Source organism: Solanum pennellii, chromosome 5 (assembly GCF_001406875.1).
Source record: "Solanum pennellii chromosome 5, SPENNV200".
Taxonomy (NCBI): Eukaryota; Viridiplantae; Streptophyta; class Magnoliopsida; order Solanales; family Solanaceae; genus Solanum; species Solanum pennellii.
In genome coordinates, this window is record NC_028641.1 from 68,631,355 (window position 1) to 68,653,196 (window position 21,842).

Sequence of the window (21,842 nt, forward strand, 5' to 3'; positions counted from 1 at the left end):
TTATTCAGCTTTATATTATATATAGATTTTTGGAGGGAAATATTTACGGTTATGCTCATTTTACAAAGGGGATAATGCACAACTACCTCCAACCTATGCCCGAAATTTCAGAGACACACTTATACTATACAAAGGTCCTATTACCCCCTGAACTTATTTTATTAATAATCTTCCACAACTTTTCGGCCTACGTGGTACTATCTTGTGGGCCAAACGCTGGTTGACTTTTTTTTTTCAAGATAGTGCCACGTGGCCGAAAAGGGTAGAAAATTATTTATATAATAAGTTCAGGGGTAATAAGACCTTAGTATAGTATAAATGTGTTTCTGAAATTTCGAGCATAGGTTGAGGGGATATTTGTGCATTTTCCCATTTACAAAATATATATACTAATTTATTTTCTTATTTTTACACTAAGGAATGAAAGAAAGAAAAAACTAAAAACAATTATGTGTAAAAAGATAAAATACATTATTTTTCTTAAAAATAAAATAAAGCTTTAGGAGTATATATGAGTCACTTTTATAACTGTAGCAGAATATGTGAGCCATTTTATAACAATAGAGCGGACGTATGTGAGCCACTTTTATAATGAGGTATATCAACTCTAGAATTTTAGCCTATTAGATTATTGAAAAATTGTGTTAGTAATACTTAAATCTCTTGATTCCGTCACATTCTTTTGTTTATCCTTGCGCATAGAATTTAGAATTATTTTAAATTGTTGCTCATGTTAATGTCTATTTGTTTGTTAAAATATATGGAGAAGTTGATGTTATTTTGCTTGTGAATTTTTCTTATGATGCAGTAGCAGTAGTATACTTTATTTTGATGATTTGACAAACTTATCGGGACACAGAAGTCCTCTGAGTTTTGATCGTAATGAGGCATCCGTAAGGAAGATTTGAACATTACCTCTCAACAGAAGAAAATGGTAAGGAGGTGTCTCAAGTACATAACCGTGTAGACTCAGAAACAATGTCCAAATAAGTAGTTGGTCTCTATATATACAAGTGAATAACAACACCCCACAAAGTATAAACAACAACAAATTTTGGCTCTTCTAGCGAAGATTCCCCTATGTATATCGTTTAGTCTAAAACAGTGATTAGAGACATCTTTGAAGAGACTACAAGTTCTGAAAAAAAGATTGAAGAGGATAACGCCAACAACAGAAATAAGGTGAACAAACTCAAAGCAAAATACATGAAAGAATGTACATTCGTTTTGGAAGCAGAAAAGAACACAAAATCATTCAGCAAGCAATAAGACGAAATCATTACATACTAAAAAGCTGCAAAATTGTTCTACTTTACTTGAATTCCTTCCCAACACTTTTGCTATCTCTATCAACCACCACAATACTACCAATTATTGTGGCGGTTGACGAGTTAGATTCAACAGTAACTGATGCAGCATATTTGGAATCTCCGGATCGTCCTGCAAATTAAACACAAAATTACTACTTAATATCATAAAGTATATATTGGTTTTGTACATAATTAAGACAATGGACTCACACGAGTAATGTTGCCAAAAGTATTGTCAGTTAGCTGTTGTGGAAAATAGGTTCTCACCGTATCATATACCCTGTATCATGAAGGGAAAGATCAAATCAAACAATAAAGTTGTTGATAATTAGAGACTAATTCACCATAAGAGCAGCTGGGACCAAAAAAAATTACCCGCCTACCCATGCTACTTGTGAAAGACTTAGATAGCATTGAACAACATATTTTAGCTGCTGTGAGCAAGGGATTTCACAAGTTAATTTGTCTACCAGTTGATGCAGGACTTGTATGACTAAGAGAAAGCGAGCGAGGAGAGCACACCAACATTTTAGCCCATTCTCTTGAATCAAGATTTTCATTAGTATGAGTGTTGCAACCTGTGTAAGAAAACATCGACTCAAGCTGAGAAAACTATATGAATGTAAAAACGAATATCACCAAACAAATAAGAAGAGAAGAGCGAGGACCGGAATCATGAAAACAAACATTACTATGATATATGTGGATGATATCAACAATAAACGATATCACCAGGTCATTTCTTCAATTCTACCATTCTAAACTTCCTTTTAAAGAAACAACCTTCTTGGCAAAACCCCTCCTCTGCTTTGTTCTTGATTCTGTGATTTTTTATTCATTTAATTTACTCTATTTTCATATATAAAAGTTGATCACAGTAGAAGCATTTCGGCAGGCCTAACGAACCTTCCGTATCGATTGATCACCATGAAAGATGCAATGCTGACATAAAGGAACTACTTGTGTGTCTAGCAATAAAAGAAGAATTTCTTGCCCATATGAAAGTCGGAACATCCTACGATTTGTACTCGTTAGGATCAAATTATGATACATCACATTTGATAATCAAATTTACTTGAAAGACTCAAGCTTAAAGGTAAATTAGGTAGTGTATTATGACCTTTGCTAGGGCAGCAATAAGATTCGAGATGCTAAGCGTCACAACTTGCAGAGGCCTCATCATATTTTCAGAGATTCGGATAAATTTATTTCATTTTTACAGGCTACATGAAAATCATCAGAATCGAAAAGTAAATTCACCTGAAATGCATTAAGAGCATTACAAAGTCGAGTAGATTTCGGTATGGTTAATGTTGAGTCACAAAGCTTGGGGTACACTGCTAAAATCAAAATTAGATCCATAAGATAATTTCACACATCGAATACAATGAAGCAATTCGATCATATACCTGTAAAAGTATGGTGAGTATTGTGGGGTCCATCTCATGTACCAAACTTTGAATAGCTCTATGCCAATTTCAAAGTTTAGCAGATTTGGTGCTGAATTATTTTTCAGCTTTACTTAATTTTCAATAGTAGGTAAGCTATGAAGAAGAAAAAATTATTTTTCTTCTGTAGCACATTTGGTGGGTAGTGCATTTGTTTTCTATAAAAGGGAGGACAATTCTTCATTCTAGGTGCATCAAAAAAATTACAAAGGAGAGAAAAGAAGAGTGAGGCATCACAGAAGAAAATAATCTGTAAGAAAAAATAGAGAGGGTGAGCGATATTACAATGAGGTGGAAAAATCAAAAGAGGGTTATTTCTTTTGAGTGTGTAGTGATCTTTGGAGTTTTGCTCAGACTGAGACATACAAGTGTAAAATCCTTACTATAGTGATATTCCTTGCTCCTCCCGGGTCGTGGTTTTTTCCTTATTTAGGAGGGTTTCCACGTAAAATTTGTTGTCATTATTTCTCTTTTATTCTCGTTGATTAACCATATTATTGTGTTCCGCATTTATTGCCTTTATTATCGCAAATATTATTTATGTTACGAATTTATTCCCAACAATTGGTATCAGAGCACAGGTTCTGTTCATTTATAGAAATATTTTTTGCAGCTTATTGTATTATACTTAGTTGAAAAAAAAATGTCTGAAGTAAAGTACGAGGTAGCAAAATTCAACGGTGATAGCGGTTTCTCAACGTGGCAGAGAAGGATGAAAGACTTGCTCATCCAACATGGTTTGTACAAGGCACTAGGCGGCAAATCCAAAAAGCCCGAATGCATGAAACTTGGGAAGAAATGGATGAAAAGGCTGCTAGTGCAATCAGATTGCACTTAACAGATGATGTAGTTAATAACATCATCGATGAAGAGAGTGCATGTGGCATTTGGACAAAGTTAGAAAATCTATACATGTCCAAAACGCTGACAAATAAATTGTACATAAAGAAGCAGTTATATGCGCTACATATGGGTGAAGGTACAAATTTTTTGTCTCATTTAAATGTACTTAATGGACTAATCACGCAGCTAGCAAACCTCGGAGTAAAGATCGAGGATGAAGATAAAGCCATAGTGCTCCTAAACTCGTCGCCATCTTCCTACGATACTTTAGCAACAACCATTTTACATAGTAAGGACTCTATTGAGTTGAAGGATGTCACATCAGCCCTTTTTCTTAATGAGAAGATGAGAAAAAGGCCTGAAAATCACGGACAGGCTCTCATATCGGAAAGTAGAGGCAGAAGGTACTAAAGGAGCTCAAGTAACTATGTTAGATCCGGAGCTCGTGGAAAGTCCAAGGTCCGACTCAAATCGAAGGCCAGAAATTGCTACAATTGCGATCAACCAGGACACTTCAAAAGAGATTGTCCAAATCTAAAAAAGGTCAAAGGGGAAATTAGAGGCCAGAAGAATGATGACAACACAGCTGCCATGGTGCAAAATAATGACAATGTTGTTCTCCTCATAAATGAGGAAGAATAATGCATGCACTTCGCAGGTGTAGAGTCGGAATGGGTGGTCGACACAACAACATCTTACCATGCCACAACGGTAAGAGATCTTTTTTGCAGATATGTCGCTGGTGATTTTGGCAATATGAAAATGGGTAGCACAAGTTACTCAAAGATTGCGTGGATCGGAGACATTTTCTTAAAAACAAATGTTGGATGCACATAAGTGTTGAAAGATGTGCGCCACATACCTGATTTGCGGATGAACTTGATCTCGGGAGTGGCTTTGGACCGAGATGGATATGAGAACTACTTCTCAAATCAAAAATGGAGACTCACCAAAGGGGCATTGGTGATTTCAAAAGGAGTTGCTTATGGCACATTGTAGAGGACAAATGCAGAAATATGCCAAGGTGAATTAAATGCGGCTCACGAAGAGAATTCTGCATATTCATGGCATAAAAGAATGAGTCATTTGAGCGAGAAAGGATTGAAAATTCTTTCCAAAAAATCACTCATCTCTTTTGCTAAAGGTACAACGATAAAACCTTGTAATTACTACTTATTTGGTAAACAACATAGAGTCTCATTTCAGATATCATCTGAAAGAAAGTCGAATATACTTGATTTGGTATATTCTGATGTTTGTGGTCTAATGGAGATAGAATCGATAGGTAGTAATAAATACTTTGTTACCTTTATTGATGATGCTTCTCGAAAATTGTGGGTTTATATCTTGAGAACCAAAGATCATGTGTTTCAAGTATTTCAAAAGTTCCATGCTCTGATAGAAAGAGAGACAGGTCGAAAGCTAAAACATCTCCGGACCGACAATGGAGGTGAGTACTCTTCAAGAAAATTTGAAGAGTACTGTTCAAACCATGGAATCAGACCTGAAAAGACAGTTCCTGAAACCCCACAACACTATGGTGTAGTTGAAATAATGAATCGCACCATTGTTGAGAAGGTGAGAAGTATGCTCAGAATGGGTAAATTACCTAAGACATTCTGGGGTGAAGCAGTTCGGACAATGTGTTATATTATCAATCATAGTCCATCAGTTCCGTTAGAGTTTGACATTCTGGAGAGAGTTTGGACCAATAAGGAGATGTCTTACTCGCACCTAAAGGTATTCGGCTGCAAAGCTTTTGCACATATATAGAAGGAGCAGAGAACAAAGCTAGATGATAAATCAGTTCCCTGCATATTCATCGGATATGGAGATGAAGAGTTCGGGTACAGACTAGGGGATCTTGTATAGAAGAAGGTCATTAGAAGTAGAGATGTAATCTTTAGAGAAAGTGAAGTTGGAACTGATGATGATCTATCCGAGAAGGCCAATAAAAAGAATGGTATAGTCCCTAATCTTGTAACCATTCATTCTTCCTCTAACCATCCCATAAGTGCTGAAAGTACGATCGATGAAGTTGTTGAACATGAAGAGCAACCTGATGAGATTGTTGAGCAGGGGGAGCAACTTGGTGATAATACTGCGCAAATGGAGTACCCAGAAGAAGAACAATCTAAACCTCTGAGGAGATCAGAAAGACAAAGGGTAGAATCAACCAAATACCCTTCCTCAGAGTATGTCCTCATCAATGATGAAGGTGAGACAGAATGTCTTAAGGAGGTGTTGTCTCATCCAGAAAAGAGCCAATGGATGAAAGTCATGCACGAAGAGATGGGTTCTCTACAGAAAATGACACATACCAGCTAGTTGAACTTCCAAAAGGCAAAAGACCGCTTAAGTGCAAGTGGGTCTTTAAACTCAAAAAAGATAGAACTGGCAAGTTGGTCAGGTACAAAGCTCGATTGGTTGTAAAAGGCTTCGAACAAAAGAAAGGTATTGATTTTGACGAAATTTTTTCACCTGTTGTCAAAATGACTTCTATTCGAACTATTTTGAGCATAGCAGCTAGTCTAGATCTTGAAGTGGTGCAATTGGACATGAAAACTTCATTTCTTCACGGAGATTTGGAAGAAGAGATTTATATGGAGCAACCAGAGGGATTTGAAGTATCTGGAATGAAACACATAGTGTGAAAATTGAATAAGAATCTTTATGGGTTGAAACAGGCCCCAAGGCAATGGTACAATAAGTTTGACTCTTTCATAAAAAGTCAAACGTATACAAAGACCTATTCTGATCCATGGGTATACTTCAAAAATTTTCTTACAACAATTTTATTATTTTGTTGTTGTATGTGGATGACATGTTAATTGTAGGACAAGACAAAGAGCTGATTGCAAAGTTGAAGAAAGATTTGTCCAAGTCATTTGACATGAAAGAATTTGGCCCAACACAACAAATTCTAGGGATGAAGATTGTTCGAGAACGAATAAAAAGAAAGTTGTGGCTATCTCAAAAGAAGTACATTGAACGCGTACTAGAACGCTTAAACATGAAGAGTGCTAAACTTGTTAGCACGCCTCTTGCGAGTCATCAAAGTTGAGCAAACAGATGTGTCCTACAACAAAAAAAGGAGAAAGAGGGAATGGCTAAAGTTCCTTATTCTTCAGCAGTGGGGAGTTTGATGTATGCGATGGTGTGTACAAGACCTGATATTGCTCATGCAGTTGGTGTTGTTAGCAGATTCCTTGAAAATCCTGAAAAAAAACACTGGGTGGCAGTTAAGTGGATACTCAGGTACCTAAGAGGTACCACAAAATATTGCTTGTGTTTTGAAGGATCTGATCCAATCTTGAAGGGCTATAATGATGCTGATATGGCAAGTGACCTCGATAATAGAAAATCCACTACTGGATATTTGTTTACATTTTCAGGGGGAGCTACATCATGGCAGTCAAAGTTGTAGAAGTGTGTCGCACTCTCTACAACCGAGGCAGAATATATTGCAGCTACTGAAGCTGGCAAAGAGATGGTATGACTGAAACGATTTTTTCAAGAACTTGGATTGCATCAGAAGAAGTATGCTGTTATTGTGACAGTAAGAGTGCAATAGACTTGAGCAAGAACACCATGTATCATGCAAGGACGAAGCATATCAACGTGAGATATCACTGGATTCGTGAAAACATAGAGGACGGATATATGCAGGTCATGAAGATCCTACTAGTGAAAACCCTTCAGATATGCTAACCAAGGTGGTATCAAAAGACAAGTTCGATCTATGCAAAGAACTTGTCGACATGTACTCAAGCTAGAAACCTAGAGCTACCTCCTTCAGGGTAAATGGGTCTGGAGGGGGAGATTGTGGGGTCCATCCCCATGTACCAAACTTTGAATAGCTCTCTGCCAATTTCAAAGTTTTACAAATTTGGTGCTGAATTATTTTTCAGCTTTACTTAATTTTCAATAGTAGGTAAGCTATGAAGAAGAAAAAATTATTCTTCTGTAGCACATTTGGAGGGTAGTGCATTTATTTTTTATAAAAAGGAGGACAATTCTTCATTCTAGGTGCACCAAAAAAAAATTACAAAGGAGAGAAAAGAAGAGTGAGACATCACAGAAGAAAATAATATGTGAGAAAAAATAGAGAGTGTGAGCGATATTATAGTGAGGTGGAAAAATCAAAAGAGGGTTATTTCTTTTGAGTGTGTAGTGATCTTTGGAGTTTTGCTCAGACATACAAGTGTAAAATCCTTACTATAGTGATATTCGTTGCTCCTCTCGCGTCATGGTTTTTTCCTTATTTAGAAGGGTTTCCACATAAAATCTTGGTGTCATTATTTCTCTTTTATTCTCGTCGATTAACCGTATTGTTGTATTCCGCATTTATTGCCTTTATTACCGCAAATATTATTTCTGTTACGAATTTATTCCCAACAAGTGTAAGTTCAGAGTTTCACAAGTGGAATCAAAAGATCCATGCACATTGCTTCAGTCGGTGAAACTGTTGAGTTGAATTAGAACATCTTCCCGATTACTACTCTCACGAAGATTCATTATCAATTGCTTCATCCGCTCTGACCGATTACTCATTTCCAGAAAATGGTTAAACTAAATCTTTGTCTTCTTGTGTCTCTGTGTGTATGAATTAATGAAGGAAACTGTTAGAATCTTATTACAAGTCTTAACCATTCAATCTGTCATTTAATAGTGTTAAAAAAAGACATGTGTCTTGTGTCCCTAAATCTAAGGGGCCTCATTTTTAAAAATAATACCTTATAAGTTATTATTCTTTAACAAATATTGAATACTAATTTTTTAAAAAAAAGTAAATTTTTCATGAAAAATGAAGGAATTATTAGAAAAAATATGACATATTTGGAATATTATATCTCATAAAAAATAATTTCAAATAAGAATGATTATATTAACAGTTGAAAACTAGAAGAAATTAATTATAGAATGGTTATTAACAATTCAAGTTTAATACTCCATTTAATTTTTGCTTTAAGCCACTAATATGCTTGAGTCAACTAACCATCTTGATTATGCCTTTACTCTACATTCGTTACTACTTGATCCTTCGTCTCAATTCAAACAGAGAGCAGATACACACGTACGGGGAAAGTTTCCATTCATGCAAATCTCGGGATTCGAGTCAAATTTACCTTGTTTCGAAAATGATTCATATTACATACTTCCTCTGCCCTATTTTATGTGACACTTTTCATTTTTTGAGAGTCAAACAATTTAACTTTGACCGGACATTGCGTATGGAATTCTCAAATTTTTTGAAATGAAATTTATATATTTGTAAACTACGTAAAAAGTACTAGAAGTTACAATAATTGATAATTCAAAATGTTAAAAGGATCTATGAAAAACTTACGATTAAAGATATATTTATTTGAATCTCGAAATGTGAAAAGTGCTATATAAAATAGGAAAAGGGAGTATATATATCCTATTCTTACAAAAATGGCTTACTTATACCAATTTCCTCTACAAAAATTAACTTCAATAATAATTATATTGTATCCTTCTCACAAGTTTTTTTTTTCCTTTTTATAATTCAACGGCTAATTTATATTTATGGTTAAATTTATTTTTTTGATTATTTTCATATAAAGTTTATTATGAATGTTCCGAAAATAGTTTAAAGATATAAAAACTAAATTACAACATAGCTGCAAAAAAAAAATAGTTTTAATTTTTTTTTTCATTCACACTTTTTTTTTATTTCTCATATTTTACGCTAAAGACGAAAAGAAAAATGAAATAATAATAATAATAATAATAAAAAAACTCAGATAATAATAATCAAATACGTCTATTTCATTAATTGCAAATATACAGTTACTTCTTGTCTCAACTGCATGTGCTATTTCGAGATTGACATCATAGATAACACTGGTACGCTAACAACAATAGTCACGAAAACATTGACTGAAAAAATATTAGTGATAAGAGCTGAATAAGTGTATGAAATAATTAGTCATTTTTTCAATTCTGTCCTAAATAATTATTCCATTTTGTTTAATTGAAAAGTTATGTAGACTTTTGATATGTTTAGTATAGTAGAATTATATTAGTTAAATTACATCTTATATTAAATTTCCTTTAGGTGAGTGTATGATCTTATCCTAACAAACAATTATGAATGAGAGTAATTTATAAAGAATGGTTGAATTGTTATGCATAAAATTAACACATTAAGGGGTCGTTTGGTTTAGTTTATAATTATGTCTAATTTGTAAATGCACAAGTTAATTATCATAAAATTTATGTATTATTTTTTTTAAAATAAGAAATAAAATTGACAATTAATACATAAATAATTAAATTTTTACATAACATTTAACCAGTTGGATCTCTTTGTCTTTTACGGACTAAAGTCACTAGTGGGTTAACACGTAGCTCATCAATGGAATGGACATCACTGAGTAGTTTCATGAAAGAAATTTAATTTTATATTCATATTTTTAATTAAAAAAATCAAATCTTAATACAAGCAAAGAAACCAATTTTTAATTATTACTTGACGGGGAAGTCCGACCCTTTTAAGTAGGTTTATTCAAAATTGAATTAAATCGCTAATTTGAATTTTAAGAAAAAATTATTTATTTATTAATAATAAATTATTAGTTTAACTATTTTGTCTAAAGATTTTGGTATTTTTTATTATTACTAAATTATCAGTTTTTGATTGGTTTGAAGTAACTTCTTGACATGTAGTAAATTTAATAGATTATAGATATACCATTTGGTATGAAAACTCCTTCACTTACAGTTTCATACTTTTATTTCTAGTGTTGTCTCAAAATCTAAATATTCTATGATATATGATTGTTTGCTTTTGAGCAAGATATAATTTATCAATTTATACGCATTGTTCAAGATATAATTTTTTTTTATAAAATAACCAAATTCAAAATTAACAGTGAATAATCTATAAATTAATAATCGAACAATCAATAATCTCACGCGAATGAATGCATGGAAAAACTTCCAATGTCCATAAGATCATAGAAATTACTAAAGAGTAATGCCTTAATAAAGAGTAATGCCCATAAAGGTGGCCAAAGAATAAAAGCCATGATTAAAGCTTTTGAGTGAGTGTTTTACATAAATGAGACTTCTCAGCGCGAACTCAATTTAGTTACGCTTCAAATATGTAAGTATTAGAATTCGGGTTATAAAAAACACAATTTCATATGATGAAACAATTAAATTGTTAGATAATTATAATGTTAAATACTAATTATAACAATATATTAACTAATGAACCTAAACACATTAATATCTTTTTAAAATTTCTTTTGAGATATTCAAATCTTTTTTCCAATAATCATCCACATATTGCAAAAAAAAAAAAAAAAAAGAATAGAAACACATTAAGAAACTTTGGTGGGTTTTGAAATATAATTTGGTGTGTCTTAGACAATGAAATATATTTTGATAAAACAAGATTAAATTTGTAGAATAATTGGTGAAGTTTAAAACTTTTATGAACTAAGAATCCTTTTGTAAGCTTAAGATCTTATGTTAGGCTCCAAGATTACCCCTACACCCGATAAGGTGCTTAGAACCACAAGACAACCCAAGATAACCTCATGCCGTGGCATGACACAAAAATTAACCTAAATCAATTGAAAATTAAAACATAAAGGCAGAAGGGTAAATTTGAAATATTTATATAAAATTCATAACACTGAGATAGATTAATATATCCGAATGAAATAACACAAGCAAAATCTGTATCGATATGACTGTTTGAAAGCTTTTACTAGTATTAGCTACTAGGACAAACCCCTAGCTAATAACTCCAAATGTTTGAAATTGAAAATAATAACTGAAAAGAAAGATAAGGGTATTTGTCCTCGAGGAGACGAGGGGCTCACTAATACTGCTACTCGCTAATCAAAAGTATCACTAACCGCGAACATCAGAACCTGTATTATTAAACAAAGTATGTTGTCAGTACTTTTTGTAACCTAAAAGGCATAGATTAAGGATATGAGAACTCTACCTTTGATGATCAAATCTATCATCATGTACGCCCATTGCTGCCTCCAGCAGCATAGAACGACACACCGCTTAGTGTGGAGCCGTCAGTAGCATTAATATCATCATCAAGAAGGAAATCCAAAGAGTCGGTCTGTATAATCACATTAATGAGGTCATCCTTCTTCAAAGTACGTCGACAATTTTTCTCAGCTTTAAACCAGGAAAGAAGAGTGAGTTCTTGAATGAACAACTCACATGCCTTAGCCAACAAAACAGGTGTTTCAGTAGCGATCATTCGGACATCCGTATCCATCTTCATGATCGTCTTGATGCGGTTAGGTGGAAGTAGCAGATTGTTCTTGAAATTGTTAACATTCTCCATCTCTCTCTTTTTGTCTCTCCAGAACATCTCCAGTGCTTCTTGCTTCTTCTCAAGTTTAGGTTGCGACAGCGTTGAGTGCGCATCCGATTGACCTGCTTTCACTGTCGATTTCTCAAAGTTATTTTCCATGGTGATTTTTTCTATGTTTACAAGCTCAAACACACAAAAATGAAGACTATACATATATGCAAGTTTGTGCTGAGAAAAAATCAAATCTAATTATAGAATTTCTAGATCCAATTAAATGAATGAACCTAGACATTTTTGAATCTACATTCCAGCTAAGACTATTAATGAAAATTTGTTGCATTTTAGTATGTAATAATAAAATTGAATCAAAATCAACTAAGTAATACTAGTTAGTTTTAGTCAATAAGGTATTAAATATTAGTTAGTTCTAGTCAAAGGTAATAAAGAATGAATGAAGATATTAATTAAAATAATTCTTTTTAAAATCTACATTAAAGCTAAGTCTACAAATGAAAATTTGTTGAAATTTAATATGTAATAATAAAATTAAAAGAAAATCATCTTCGTAAATACTAGTAAGTTCTAGTCAATAAGGTATTCAATATTAGCCAGTTCTAGTCAAAGGCATTAAAGAATGAAAGAAGATATTAATAAAATTAATTCTTTTTGAGTGATTCTAATAAATACTTTCTAGAATCCTCCATATATCACAAAAAACAATAATGAATAGAAAGAAATAAAAATTTGTCATAAATGGGCTTTCAGAAAGACATAATACATAAATACGCCCTTTAGTTTGGCTTCGAATCACATTTGCGCTCTTCAACTTTGGATGTGCACAAGTAGAGACTTAAACTTATATAAAGTTGAACAAATAGACACACATGTCCTACATGTCATTTTTTATCCTACGTGGTGTCTTAGGCGTATTGTGTCATGTAGGACTCATGTGTTTATTTATTCAAAAGTTGGATAGTTAAAGTGCATGTTTGTGCAGTATGAATGTTGAAGGTCGAAATTAAAATTCAAAACCAAAATTAGAATCCAATGTATGTATTATTTCTTTCAGATATGTGTACAATGCGTCAAATTTGATGTCTTTTAGTATGAGAATCATACTTTGGTAAAACAAGATTAATTTTATAAAACAATTGCCATTTGTGAAGTTTAGACCTTCTATATATACTAAGAATATTTTTTATAAACTCATAGTTTAATTACATATATCACATAATTATACTAACAAAATCATTGTTGTTATCACAAATTTTGTACTAACATGTCATGAGTGTATCCTAAGATTCATGAGTGTTTTAAAATCTATTTGCACAATTATTAAACATTTTCTACAGAGAAATACATGACATATACAAAACATGAATTTGATTAAAAATTTAACTTAACCTCACTAATTTGTGGTCTAACACTATATTCAGACATAATAAGAGTGGATAACATAGTTTAATAATGCATATTAACTAATGATTTGTTATTACATATATGAACCTAGTCTATTCGATCTCGATCACATAGTTGGGTTATGTACTATCATTGTTCATCTTTCCAAATTGATGAAAATCTCACCCTCCTCGACGTTTCTTTTTAACTTTAAATTGATCTATAGTGTGCCCCTTTGAATTTTTTGAAGGTTAACCACTTTAGAAATGATAATGTATATAGAAGATATTTGTTATTTTACCAATAGTGACAACAAGTAAAAAAAGTAACTTCATGTTTCTTGTTTTCTTTGCGAGAATAATTAGATTTACAAGTCAGATTTTGTATTACTTTTACTTTGTTTTATTTTACAAAAAAGAACACAATTAGTTTGCCTTCTCAATTTCTTTTTTTTTTCCCTAATCCTTCCCAATGTCTCATGTACCTCATTCAATCCACCAAATTATTTTGCAGCTAAACAAAACCTATTTGGTTAAACATATATACGCATTAAACTTGTGTTATTGTGTTGTTGGTAAATGATAACTTACACGTTATTTTCTAATGCGACAAAGTAATTATTAAAGTCACTAATAACTTCGTTATATCCGTTGACACTGCATTCCTGCTCAGAGTTATTTTTCATGATATTTTGGTGAAGGAGCGATTTTTCTATATTAACACATACAGAATAGATATAAGATAAATGTTGGTGCTTATATGTACAAAGGAGAAAGAAAACTAATTACAAATTTGCTAATCCTAATGAAAGTATAAATTTTGATGCTTGAGGTACAACGCAACTTCGGTAAGCAAATAAGGAAATTGGTGACATATACTTATTTTAATTAAATGAAAATTTCAGTAATAGTGAAGTGTGTCATAGATGAAATATGAGAAAATTACACTCTCCTTAAAAAAATTAGAAGCAATATTACAAAAATAAGATACTTTTTAATCTTTAGCAAATATATGTTTATATTACAAAATATAGCAGTTTGAAATAGATTATAAAATGGGGCTTTTTTTTAGATTTTAGACATTATTTATAGGCTAGATTTTTTGTTTTTATTTGTGTTTAACACACATCCATTTTCTAAAGAGAAAAAACATAAAAATTTCCCTGAACTTGGTCGGATAATTTACTTTAGTACTTAAACTATACGGGCATTTAAATACCTCCATTAACATGTTTGAAGTGATTTTTCCACCCTGAGACCATAACACCACTTTCACCCGGACATCATAACCACGTAAGGCCACATCCTAACCATGTAGACACCATGTCATTAATTTTTATTTCTTTTTTACTTATTCAATATTTTTTCTTAAACACTTTTTAAAATTAATTATATCAATTGATTAATTATAAATGCATAGTCCCCCCCCCCCCCATCCTCCACCCCTCCCTTTCTTCTTCCTTGTTGTTCACCATTATTCCTCCTCCTCTTCCTCCTCCTCCTCGTTCTTCTTCTTCACTATTCAATATTTTTGTAAGTCACTTTAAAGAAGAAAATTCACTACAATATTTACATTATCTTCTTCGAACCCTCCTAACAAATTTATCCATTTGGAGAATGGTTTTCTCGAAAGTCTGACAACTCAAATAAGAAATGAAGATTGCATAAGATGGTTGATCCAAAAAAAATATAAATTTTATGAGAAATGTCTGAATAGATCTAGAAATTAAAATGACTATTTAAAATTTAATAAATTTTATATTTGCTGAATCGATACCAATAATATAGAGTGAAATCAACGTCAATAAAATGACATTGATATTGATATTTACAAATTAGTAAAAGACTAGTTTCTATTATATAGAAGAGTGAAATGGGAGGACGCCCAAGGGTAAAAATGTAATTTCATTCTAACAAAAATCTATTAAGAAAGATAATAAATAATTCTAGAAATCTCTTTCTTTATATAAAGTGAATAATGATCAAGGGCAAAAGTTGTAATTTCACACTATCAAAAATCTCCTAGAATGATAACAAGAAAATTAAATAGTTCTAGAAACATCTAAGTTATTGTTATTATTATTAATTTTTTTTTGTTATTACTTCACTTTCTTTTTTTTACGAGTTATTGTGATATTTATTTTATTATTACTCTATTTTACTATTAATTTAGTTTAATTCTTAATATTTTTTCTATTCATTATGCTTAGGGATAATGCACAAGTACCCCATCAACCTATGCCCAAATTGCAGACACACTTATACTATACTAAGGTCCTATTATCTCCATGAACTTATTTTATAATTAATTTTCTACTCCTTTTCGTCCTACGTGGCACTATCTTGTGGGCCCAGTGTGTCTTGACATTTTTCTTTAAACTAGTGTCACGTAAACCGAAAAGGGGTAGAAAATTATTTATAAAATAAGTTCAGGAGTGTAATAGTATCTTAATATAGTATAAGTGTGTCTCTGAGATTTGAGTTATAGGTTGAGCAGGTACTTGTGCATTTTTCCTTATGCTTATAAAAAATGCCTCTTTTTACGTAAACATTTATCATGAATTAATTATTTCCATCTTTATTTGAATCTAATTAATATACTTGAAAATAAATAAGTGTGATAAAATTAGTAATATATATTAGATTGCAATTAAAGAAAAAGATGTTAAAAAATAACTTTACAAATAAAAATGAATAGGATAGATATGTTTGTATTAAAGACGACCAAGAATAAAAATGTAATTTCATTCTAACAAAAATCTATCAAGAATAAACAATTCTAGAAATATCTTTCTATATAAGAAGTGAATGATGATCAAAGGTAAAAAAAATGTAATTTCATGCAGACAAAAATCTGCCAATAACAAAAAAATTACATAGTTCTTGAAACATCTTTAGTTATTATTATTATTATTATTATTAGTATTACCTTATTTTGGTATTTCTCCATTTTTTATGAATTATTGTGATATCTATTTGTTATATGAAAGTAAATAAATCATGATTACGATTACTTCTTACTAATGCTATATCAAATATGATATTATATTGAACGATCAAAATTAAAATTAAAATTTATATGTATATTTAAATTTTGTGTATTAAATTATCTTTAAATTTTGTGATCTTAAATATACTACATAAAAAAATTAAAATTCAGAACTTATTTTCTTTTNTTAATTCTTCGCTTTAATTTCTAATTTGTTGCATATTTAAAAATTACATAAAAAAGAAGCTTAAAATATCAATGTAACAATTCAAGATATTTTTAGAAAAACATAGTTAAAAACCATAATGAAATTTGATTGATTCCCTTATTTTTATAGAAACAAAAGAAAATTGCATATATTGTTTGAAAATGACATAAGAACTAAAAAGTACTATAAATCACAGTAAAATGACAACTAAAAATATGTGAGAATTATATAAGAAATTCCGTTGACTTTTCTAAAATCACTTATATCATATAAAATGAAAGAGATGATATAACATATATTATTTGAAAATGACATAAAAGGTACAGAAATTAACAATTTAAAATATTTTTTTAAACAAAAGCACGTATAACAAATTTAGTTTATTTTTCAATTTTCATTTGTCACATAAATTGAAGGAAAATAATTATCATCCGTTGGGCCCGCGCTGGCGCGGATACCTAATATCTAGTGAAATGAAAATAGTGAATAGAGGTGGAAATGTTTCAATGGATAAAGATGTGCTTTGAGGAAGACAACAAAATGATGTTTTTAAAAGAAATTAAAAGGGAAAATGCACAAGTACCCCCTGAACTTATTTTATACTAGAGGACATATTCCAAATTAAACCTCGTATACTAGAGCGGAATAATTTCCTTAAGGGGACATTGTGCATTGAGTGAACTTGATCTTCTTTATGTTTTTCTAGATTCTGGTATGCATTATAAATTTTAAATTTGTGAATTAATTTCCGTTTTTATGTACTTCACTTGTTCATTAAACTTTGATAACTTCGTATTTCTGTAAAGTTTATTGGAATCAGTACGATTCATTAAACTCAGATCGACAACAGTTCCTCTTTATGGAAAAAAATTCATATAGTTTTTCTAATTTTAGTTTCTCTACTAGTTTCAATTTTCTAGTTGTGAAAATATTCTGAAATTTTATTATGTCTTAACAACTTCTTCAAAGTTTTGTTCTAAGTATCTTAGAAGTACAAGATGATCAACACATACTACTACACTACTACTGTAGAGACCTGTTGGAATGTATGCGTCCACTTATATTAGCTGGGACCTAGTCCTGTAACACTATAAAGCAGTAAATAAATTACAAAGACAGAAAGTAAAAGAGACAATCACTTTTACGTGGAAACCTCCTTGCTCAAGGGAGTAAAACCACGACCTGTTCTCAACAGGACTTTTCAACAACCACTTTTCACTAATCTTCTCACAAGCAAAAGGAAAAGTCGGTTACAAAACAAGAGACTAACCCTCTAGCCTCTTCACTAAGCAATACACCCTATTACTTAGCTGAGCACAAGCAGATACAACACTGCTCAGTAAGAACCCAAGTTATCCTTAACTAAATCCCTGACAATGAAACACCCAAGGTTTGATACGTTTCTATCAAGTTCGAAACGAATCCTATACTTAGAAAACAATTACAAGTAAATATGAAAACAACAAATAATAAGAAGAGCTAAAAGTCTTCTGATCGATATCTTGTTGTTCTTAATGCTTGAGAGTATTTTCCCTTTGAATGAATGAGTAATGTGCTGTATTTTGTTTGATCTATATCATCAAGATTTTTTTTTCCATCAAACAAAACGACCTAGTCACTCTGATTGGTGAAGTGCACTAGTCCTTACCAACCTCTCTGACCGCAGACAACTTTTATAGCTGTCTCGTACTTTTCATAACTGGGACTAATTTCATACTCTGCAGAGGACCGGATCCCTGCATTGGTGAGGAACTATCAACACATCTTGAGGAGAGCCTTCTTTCAATTTCCCCCTTTTTGATGATGACAAACCAACCTGCATTTGTTCCTCACACACATTCATTCAAAAATACATAATTTTCCAGATCTCTCATTCTCCCTTAAACCATGATTTCCCCTTACATCATGATTCCAGATCTATTACTCCCCCTTAAACCATGATTCCCCCTTACACATGTCGAGAACTACGAGAAGTACTACCACAATCTTTCCCCTTTTGACATCATCAAAAAGGAGGGACAAAAAGCATACATAAAACTAATACATGATAACAAGAGAATCCAAGGCTATGGACACACAGAACATGCAAATGTTAGCAAAGAGAGATGATAATACTACGCATAAACAGTGCATAAAAATAGGATAAGATTCAATCATATTAATACTGGACACTTAAAATTAACAAAGGTCAACATCGATCCACTGGAAGAAAAAGAAGTACAATTAGACTGGAAGACACAACAGAACAAATTTAGGCCGAAGAGGGAGAAGGGTTAAGGGTATGCATAAGCAAAATCAATCGCTCATTAGTATTCTCATGAGCCTGAATGAGTTACTTGTTGAGAGCCTGAATTTCTTCACTAAGAGAGGCATTGGTGGCTTAAAGAAGATTATTTTTTTAGCTTTCAACTTGCTTATTGATTCCTTACTACTCTGGCTAGGACCAGGTCCTCTGGAGATCACCTTCTAAAGCTCAGAATTAAGAGTGACCACCTCAACCATCTTAACAGCCAAGAGTATAGTTAGATCGTCCACTTCTCTCTTAAGAGTAGCTTGTTGCTCAAGAACCGCTGCAACCTGAGATCGACCGGGTGCTTCCCTTTCAATACACTCGCAATCCTGTAGAGTAGGACTTGAGAACATTTTCTTAACAGTACCTGGTACTCCCATCCCAAATGACACTTCAAAATAAATGAACACCCAGTTTAGAAGATATCCATATGGAATGCCATGCTTTGTTGTAATGCCATTTGCAAACACTAGACCGTTCAGAAACCTTCTGAACCCTTTTTCAACTCTTTCTTCCCTTTTCATGTTTGTTCCAACAAACTGCACCATGGGACCAAGTACATTTACAGGTGAAACTTCTGTTTTCCTTCTCCTTTTGAGATAATTCTGCCCCTGTTGTGTGAATGTAGGATTCTTGCCCCTTTCCCTCAAGTAGATCCCCTTCGAATAGCATTTCCAACATCGAGGATGACATAGTCATAGACGCACCATCTATTTCATCAGAACCTGGTTTAAAGTCAGGTTTGGCGATCGATTGGGCCTCAGACGAATGAGAATCTCCCTCAGATAAAACTAATGTTAGGAGAGAAACTAACTTCATCCATTCTTGGTGGAGCAGACCCACCTTCAACAAGAGAAACAGGCAACACGCACACGGTTTGTGTTCAATCTCCACTTAGGTAAGTTAAAGATGACTTTACTAACACAGAAAATGAGAAATCGAATGAACTGGGTTTTTCAATTTCTGGGGTGATATGAACTTGAGACGAAGAGTTAGACTTAGACATTTAGAGACACAAAGGAAGAACAATAAAATTTCAGACAAATCAAGAGAAAATTTTGTTCAAGAAGAGAATGCTCAAATGATTTGATGAAATGTTAAGAGAAGAGTGGGATATTTAAAACAAAAAGAGTATCGGGTCCTCAACAGTGCAAACTCTTCATTTGAATTTGAAAAGACCTCTGAGACTGACGTGACGAACAAGACCGGAACACGTGGCAATGATGCAGACAATTATCAGTGTAGTATTAAATGATACTAACCATGTAAAGGACAGGTCCCCCTTATGTTTTGTCTGCCAATTCATCTCCTCACCTATTCATAATATGACTGTATACATGCAGTAAGGTACACATCGTGAATTCTCAAGTACTCGATGTTCATTGGAACATAGGTACCTGTCCTCCTAAGCATAGTCAATTAAGATCTCCTTGAGTAGTCTTGTTCGAAAGTTATGTGAGCTTGACCATTCCAAGTCTCAGTTTGTTTTTAAGGAAGATTTCCTTTCCCAATGGCCTTGTGAAGATATCAGCTAATTGATCTTCTGTGCTGCAGAATCTCATCACCATATTCATCTTTTTAACATTGTTTTGCAGAAGTGATGCCTCACATCAATATGCTTGGTTCTTTGTGTTGAAATGGATTCTTAGCCATATTCATTGCACTCGTGTTGTCTCACAAGCGAGGAATGGTTTTTGTAAACACCCCAAAATCCTTCAATTGTTGCTTGATCCATAAGAGTTGAGCATAACAAGCAGCAACAAAAACATACTCCGCTTTAGCAATAGACAAGGCCACCGAGTTTTGTTTTCTCGTTCCCCATGAAACTAGAGCTGATCCCAAGAAATGTGCCATTCCTGAGGTACTTTTTCTGTCCTCAAAGAAGCCTGCATAGTCTGCATCAGCAAAACCTATAAGTCAAAATAGTCACCTGTTGGATAGAAGAGGACCAGGTCATGCGTTCCTTTCATATATCGCATAACCCTTTTGGCAGCTTTTAGGTGCGTTTCTTTTGGTGCACCTTGAAATCTAGCACACATCCCCACACTGAACACTATTATCTGGTCTTATAGATGTAAAATATAGAAGTGATCCAATGATCCCTCTGTACATGGATTGGTTGACCTCTTTGCCTGCTTTATCTTTATCAATTCTTGCACTTGTGCTCATGGGCATGTCCAGAACTTTTACATCCAGCATCTTGAACTTTTTGAACAACTCTTTGATGTATTTCTCTTGGCATATTGAAGTGCCTTGAGAGGATTGTTTAATCTGCAGTCCTAGAAAGAATGTGAGTTCGCCCATCATGCTCATGTCAAACTCGCTACTCATCAACTCAGCAAACTCCTTGAATAGACCATCTGATTTTTGCTCCGAAGATTATATCATCAACATAAACCAAGCTCGAGGCGCTTGCTTCAACCCATACAAAGCGTTATCCAATTTCAGCACATGATCAGGCAACTCAGATTCTTCAAAACCTGGAGGCTGCTTAACATGCACCTACTCCGAATTTCCATTTAGAAAGACACTCTTCACATCCTTCTGGAATAATTTAAACTCTTTGTGTACACCAAAATAAATTAGAATTTTGATGGCCTCCATTCGTGCAATAGGTGCAAAGTTTCTTCATAATTGGTTCCTTCCTCTTGATTGTAACCTTGCACCACCAATCTTGACTTATTTTCTGACAATGGTTCCATGCTCATGAAGTTTGTTTCTGAATACCCATTGAGTTCCTATAATAGTTCTGTCCACTGGTCGGGGGACCAGGTGCCACACTTTACTTCATTCAAATTGATGAAGCTCCTCTTGGATAGACACCACCCAGTCAGGATCCTTTAAAGCTTCGTTTATACTCTTTGGTTCTTTTACAGATATGAACGCTAAATATGCATCCAAGTTACATGCCTTTGACCTAGTTTGAATTCCTTAATCCAGGGGAGAGATTAAATTGTCTAGTAAATGTGAAGATTGATGTTTCCACCAAAGACTTTCTAGTAATCTCTTCTTCTCTATCATTGTCAGAAATACCTTC

General features: G+C 32.9%; 1 protein-coding gene and 1 pseudogene across 1 annotated transcript; both read right to left on the reverse strand.

The window, feature by feature from the left end:
• Nucleotides 1-1,371: 1,371 nt before the first annotated feature.
• Nucleotides 1,372-2,672, reverse strand: LOC107019679 (annotated as a pseudogene).
• Nucleotides 2,673-11,382: 8,710 nt separating this feature from the next.
• On the reverse strand, nt 11,383-12,134 carry LOC107019680 (nuclear transcription factor Y subunit C-4-like). Its single transcript, XM_027916884.1, has 2 exons — nt 11,592-12,134; nt 11,383-11,514 (listed from the first exon to the last, which is right to left on the reverse strand). The coding sequence occupies exon 1, from the start codon at nt 12,132-12,134 to the stop codon at nt 11,613-11,615; it is 522 nt and encodes a 173-aa protein (XP_027772685.1). The 3' UTR covers nt 11,383-11,514; nt 11,592-11,612.
• Nucleotides 12,135-21,842: the final 9,708 nt, after the last annotated feature.

Excerpts from the sequence above, each read along its gene's own strand:
- LOC107019680 (XM_027916884.1), bottom strand. The coding sequence starts at position 12,134 with ATGTATAGTCTTCATTTTTGTGTGTTTGAGCTTGTAAACATAGAAAAA.